The sequence below is a fragment of the Capra hircus genome, chromosome 18 (assembly GCF_001704415.2).
Source record: "Capra hircus breed San Clemente chromosome 18, ASM170441v1, whole genome shotgun sequence".
Taxonomy (NCBI): Eukaryota; Metazoa; Chordata; class Mammalia; order Artiodactyla; family Bovidae; genus Capra; species Capra hircus.
In genome coordinates, this window is record NC_030825.1 from 37,752,965 (window position 1) to 37,759,656 (window position 6,692).

At 41.3% G+C, this 6,692-nt stretch overlaps 1 protein-coding gene across 2 annotated transcripts; it reads right to left on the bottom strand.

The window, feature by feature from the left end:
- On the bottom strand, positions 103-6,438 carry TMED6 (transmembrane p24 trafficking protein 6). 2 transcript variants are annotated; one of them, XM_005692188.3, is made up of 4 exons: positions 5,069-5,655; positions 3,741-3,867; positions 2,389-2,537; positions 103-493 (listed from the first exon to the last, which is right to left on the bottom strand). In XM_005692188.3, the coding sequence occupies exons 1-4, from the start codon at positions 5,279-5,281 to the stop codon at positions 260-262; spliced, it is 723 nt and encodes a 240-aa protein (XP_005692245.1). In that variant the 5' UTR covers positions 5,282-5,655; the 3' UTR covers positions 103-259. The 2 variants fall into 2 exon arrangements, with proteins under 2 accessions (XP_005692245.1, XP_017917700.1); XM_018062211.1 differs by having other exon boundaries at positions 375-1,073; positions 5,069-6,438.

A 6,692-nucleotide genomic window follows, 5' to 3' on the forward strand; every position in this document is an offset into this window, starting at 1 on the left:
ATTTCTAAATAGATATAGTGAAGGTTAAGAGGTTGCAATATGATGGGCAGTATTTTGATGGTAGCATTTAGTGCATATTTTACAAATAATCAGTGTCAGAACTTAACACATTTTATTATTTTATTGCTGTTTTGCCTGTGTAGATGAGAGCCATAGAGTACAACTTTCTAAAATTGATTTTTCCCCCAACAACTTTACAAAGGTTTGACAAAGCTTGTGCCCCAGAAGGAAAGAGCTAGGGCACTGTCGTCATTTGAGCTTAGCATCTTGGCTTCTGTGTTTCTGTAGTCATTGGGATATTGAAGAGACGCTTCAAGAAATACAGCTGCAGGATCCCAGAAAGAACAATGACAAGGCTCTGGGCTGTTGACCACCAATTCACGTAGTTATAGTTTGATTGGAGAAGGAAAAAGTCAGCTGTTTTTCTCATGCGTGCGAAGTTGTAGTGTCGCCACATGTGAAAGATATTGTAATGCACCTTTCGTGTGCTCTCCTACGGGACAGAAAATGAAATACAGAAAGGGTTCCTTTCTATCTCTCATCTAGCCTCACCTGGGTACCCACCAGCACTAACCTATATTCACATGATTTTATGATATGTAAAAGTTGGCTATTGAGGGTGCAGAACAAAAAAAAATGGGCTATTGGAGTTGTTGGTAAATGGCTAGTTTTGTTGTATATGAAAAAATTACCTGGACTTCAGTTTTAAAAAAATAATTTTTACAATGAAAAACTTCAGTGCTGAAACCAGAAAGCTCTTCCAGAGTATGTCTAGATGTAGACATATACTTAGCACATCGATGCCGTTCTGGGCAGTGTCTTCTGTTCTTTGTATATGGTAAAAGATAAGAGCCTGCAAATTTTTTACTGAAGGGCCGGACAGTAAATATTCTAGGCTTTGCAAGTGATACAGTCTCTGTTGCAGTTACTAAACTCTGCCACTGTGGCACAAAAGCAGCCACGGACATGTGTCCAGTTAGCTGTCCGTCAGTATTTGCGGGGAGATTGGTCTCAGGACCTGCAGAGGATGCTCTGGTCCCTTTGTCAGCCCTCCATATCTTCAGATTCTCCACCTGCAGATACAGAGGGGGACTAACTGTAATTGTCAAATGAGCATTGTTTTGTTCCAGTAAAGCTTCACTTACAAAAACTGGGCTTTTGTGCATCAGGGAGACTGTCAGGAAAGTGGAGAGAGATCCCAAACAGTGGGATAAAATACTGTATTGGCTGAAAAGTTTTTCTGGAAGATAGGCTAGAAAATCCTGAACAAGCTTTTTTGGCCAACTCAATATTTGCAAACCATATATCTGATAAAGGACTGTTATCTAGAATATATAAAGGACTCTTAGTACTCCACTATTTAAAAAAACTAGATTTTAAGATGGGCAAAGGATTTGAATAGACATTTCTCTGAACTAGATATACAAAAGGCCAAAAAACACATGGAACAATGTTCAGTGTCATTAGTCACTGGAGACACAACTCAAAAACCACAGGATACCACTTATACCCATTAAGGTTGCTATAACAAAGACAGTAACACATTGACAAGGATATAGAGAAATTGCAGCTCTGAACAAACACTGCTGGTGTGATGTAGAATGTGTTACCCACAGTGGAAAAGAGCAGTTCCTCATTGAAGTTAAAAATATCATACTAGCAGAGTATACCACTTTTATGTGTACAGAAATAGAAGTATGTTCACACAAAAATCTATATGCAGGTGCTCACAGCATCATTATTTATGATAGTCAAGAAGTGGAAATAACCCAGATGTCTACCAGCTGATAAGTAAAGAAACAAAATACGATGCATATATACAATAGAATATTATCCATCCAGAAAAAGGAATGAAGAACTAACACATGCTACAGTGTTAGCATGGGTGAACCTTGAAAACATGCTGAGTGAAAGAAGCCAAACACAAAAGGCCACAGTGTGAGTCCCCTCGTATGAAACGTACAGAACAGGCAAGTCTATAGAAACAGAAAGGAGATTAGTGAGGGATTACCCAGGACTGTGGGGGCATGGAGAACAGAGAGTGAATAGCAGGCATGCAGTTTATTTTTGGAGTGATGAAACTTCTGGAATTAGATGCTGGTAATGGTTGCAGGACCTTGTAAACCACTAAACTGTACACTGAAAGTGGTGTGTTATATCTAAATTAAAAGGCTATCAGCCATTATTTGCTGATGCCTGGTAGAAAACAAGTGAGGACTTTCAAGAGCTCCAAGGCACAAAATTAATTAAGGGCTTCAAATCTTTTTGCCAGTTTGGTTTCTACCCAAATGAGCTTTCACTAGTATGATATTATTCCCACTAATTCTAATCTTTCCTCCAAATTTAAACTTAGTTTCCAGGGATGTTTCTCTCCCACAGAACAATTACCTCAATTGCATCCAGAGTATCATTCAGTTGTTTTCTTTCATTCTCTTTGTGGTCCATCTCAGGCCCCTCATAGAAGACTCCAAAATTGAGGTATACTTGCACGGAACCAAAGCGATTTTGCTGGTTTGCTAGACAAAGCTGATAAAAACCTGTACAAATTCCGAGATCATTACCAAGTTCTTGATCTCCTGCCCTCCCACCCTCTAAATTTCCCTGGAGATAACTGTTCTCCAAAATTAAATGTGCTACTATAGACAAAACTGCAGATTCAGTTTTTGATGTGGAAGATCCTGCTCGCTCTTGAAACATATTTACTAAATAGTATAATGTTTTGCCAAATTTAAGTAACTTGAGCTCTGTATTGGATAGAAAACTTTTTCATCTTTTTCAACCTATAATTCTCACATCTAAGCTATTTCTAACCACAAGCATATTAAGAGCATATTGTTTGCCTGCTTGTACACCATTAGAGCTGGGATATCATCTTATCTTGAAAGTAGGAAAAAGATGGATGCTGTGTGAATGAAAGAAGCTATCCAGGAGTGACTTCCTGCAAGGTGGTCTGTATGGGGGCTGCTGGTTTGGGGTATGTACTGACGCTTATTCTCAGCTGGGGTCACGTGGCAGTTGGGGAGCAGTGGGGAGGAGCAGGGTTGAAAGATGCTGCAGTGTATTTGATTATCTTAAGTGGCTGGAAGGCACCACTGGCTTATCGGGGCCAAGATGTTAAATAATAATGCTGATAGCCTGTGCTGTGAACTGAAGGATTGTCTTATATACCTGTTGAGAAATACTGTCTTTTTTTGTGTAGCTGGCTGGTACAGAGAACAGTTCAAACTGACTAGTGCTGTCCGGAGTGAGGACAGGCTCTATCTGGCTGTGGGAATTTTCTGGTGACTGGAGAAGTGCTTTGTTTTAGAATGTGGATATTTGTCATGGCCGTGCATTTCCTTATATTCTGAATGTGCTTTTTGGTAACTGGCTCAAGTTGTTCTGATGACTGGAGTACTATCCCATAATAAATTTATTAATTGTAATTCTGTATCATAAATGGGTCTGCCTGTTTTGATCACTTTCCCATAATCTGGTTCACTGGAGATGATGAAATAAAATCAAGCTTCTGGAGCCCAGTCAAGGACATCTGATTAATGTCCTTGGCCATTGGCAGTCTACAGAAAATCTGGTTTCTGGTGTTCAAGGTTAATTTTTTCTCCCTACTGTTTCACCATCCGTATGTGGAAAAGTCAGGGCTTTTGCATCTCAGTACTTATTCATTTCAATATTTCCTCATTATTTTCCCAATTTCAAAGAAATACATGACTATTACAATAGCTGTGAGAATGGAAACAGACCTGTCTCGTGGGTAGAGAAGTTAATCTGGCCCCGAACATGCTTAGAGGTCTCTATAAGGAAACCCTGTGGGGTATGTGCAGTGGCAGCGACGTGCCGGTCATGTGACATTCCTAGAGTCCGCTGAACCTGCCGAGACACATTAAAGAGGGAGAAAAGCCCCTGCTACATCATCAGGAAGCTAACTGAATGGTAAGATTGACATCCAGTGACCATCGGTACAGTGGTTCTCAGTCAGGGATGGTACTGCCCAACCCCCACCTTGAATTTGGGTCAAGGTATCGCAGTGATGTTGCGTGTGAGTAGGGGAGGGCAGGGAGGCAGCAATGCTGAACATCCTGCCATGTTAGAAACAGTAAGCAAGACAAAAGAATTGTCCAAAATGCCAGTAGCACCCCTGGTGAGAAAACATGTCTCAGACCTTGAATCTGGCCATGTAGTTCTTGGCTGAACTCACTTGGCTTTGACCTCCCCAGTGGTATACCAGACTTGGGCTTATTTGATACTTGACAGCAAGTAAGGCATTCAATAGGTACTTGTCTCCAAGCTGGATCTTGATAAGCCCAGGCTGTGAGCTGTGTGGTAGCTACTATTCTATTATTAATTCAGAGATAAGGAAAACCTCTGATAAGTTAGTATAAAATGAATTTTAAGTTACATTGGAGTAAGATTAATATAGTTTTTAAATATGTAAACAAAACTTAGAAAGTTAATAGGTTTCCAAGATAAAGAACAAAGGAAATGAACAGCTTCTAAGTTACTGTTGAGCAGACCATCCTTGGGCACAGCATGGATTAAAGTACTTGGCTTAAAGCATTTAAGCAACAGGACTGACTACATAGAGAAACCTTGAGTCAGTGATTCTTCAATTTGCGGGAATTTGAGTAATATTGTTTCCCCAACTTCATTAACTGAAGTATCTTTGAAATCTCTGGGTCTGTCTCCAAAGTCCATGTCATTTTTTTTCATTCAGCTTGGTACCATATCCATATTATTTTTATATTTAAAAAATGGACTCTTTCTTTCCCCTCTCATCTCCAAATTCAAGTAAATGTGATAATTACCTCTCCAGGAAGAGGCACCCAGTTTGTCCCATGACTTCGAGCACACTGCCACAGCCCCAAATTTGAGAAGCCAAACCATATGTTTTAGTGATTATTCATCTATCAAGTTTCCATTTAACTGCAGACCCATTTCACTAACAGGTGGGGAGTCACAGCATAATAAAGACAACTAGGACTTTGTATTTATTTAAAACCTGACCGACCCCCTTTATAAAAGGGAATGAACAAACAAGAAAAACAAGTCCCCAGTATGACCACGTACCTACCTCATAACTGAAATAGAAGTAGCCAGTCTGGTGGGCAAATTGCCAGAAGCATTCTGTGCCTCCTGGAGGGATCACAACGGCAAAGTCGTGTCGATCTGCTCCACGGAAGAGGGGCTGGTCCCCAGTGCCACTAAGGGGTTCTGTCTTCTGGCTCGTAGCAGAGCTCACTAGGTTCAGAACCACCAGTCCAGCCCCAAAGAGCAAAGGGAACATGCTGCTCTCTGGAGACGCCTATGTGTGCAGCCCAGTGGAATCAAGCAGTTTACTATATGTGTACTGTCAAACCAAGCACGGAATCGAGCAATTTAGACAACTGCTGGGGTAATGATTAACTCCACAAGTAACACTTAGGCCAGTCTCAGGGCCACGCATAAGATATTCCAGAATAGAACTGGCATGATACCCCACATCTGGCTCACAGGAAGAATTTTTGCTTTAACTTCAAACACTCAGTGGCTTACCAAACATATTTAATGGGTTTCTGAATAGAACCTATTACTTCAGAAGAACGATTTCCACCCTTCCTTTAGGCTGTCATTTTTCAGTTTTTACCTGTTGGGAATAAACATTAAGCAGGTTTATTTCCAACTATCTGAATGTATGGACTTATTTCTCAGTAGTTGCTGGGAGATTTTTTTTCATTCATATCAAATTGCTAGATGATAGCTGTTGCTCCTATAAGATACAAGGGGCAAAACCTGTTTCATTGGACTTCTTTCTGCCCAGTGCTACAGCCTAGGAGAGCAAAGCACAGCATGGAAGTGTGTAGAAACATTTAAATGGATGAAGAGTGAGCAAGAGACAGTGGCCAAACTCCTCCATGGATAACCCTCCTCATTCTGCTACCATCCACCTGAATGATAACAGTCACCTAAAGCTATCCAAAACCCACTGAAAGACTGTTAACGTTGTTCAAACACTCGATATGTCTTCTTTTATCTGTGGCTTCTTTAGCACCCACAGGGGGGAAAAGACTGACTGGACACCCACTGTCTTCATGGAGGAGAGACTTACCTGCATCTTACTCTCACATCAGCCTACAAGGGAAGCACCATTACCTACCGCACTAGAAATGAAATGGACATCCAGAGTCCAGGAGCTAATTCACCACCTACAAGCACAGCTGAGGCCGAGTAGGCCTCACATCCTAACCCCTCAGGACAGTGTGTCTGTCAGTCTTTGAGTTCTGACAGAGTCTACACGTTTTTCTCTCAGCCATCAACTTAAGCATGAGTACCTTCTAATCAAGTATCGCTTCAGAATGCATCACGATGAATCCGAGTGGTGATACTTTTAACTGTCACCAAGTATGTGCTGTTATGAAGAACGTACTTCATAACTGTGTTCAGTTCCAGCAAATGCCAGATGACATCACAGCAATCTGGAGGCACAGTGGCTGCAGTGTCGCTAAGGGGAAGGTAGGAGACACTGGGATCATTTCCCAGTGACACACAATGACACCGGCACCCCCACTGGAGTCCCACCACTGCCCCAATCCTAACACTGCCCACCAGTATGTGGTAAGCAGTGACAGGGCCACCAAAACAGTCATCAGTTCATGGTAAGTGGTCTGGTTCCATAAAACTATAGGCAGAATTTTTTCCGTACACATTCCATAACATTA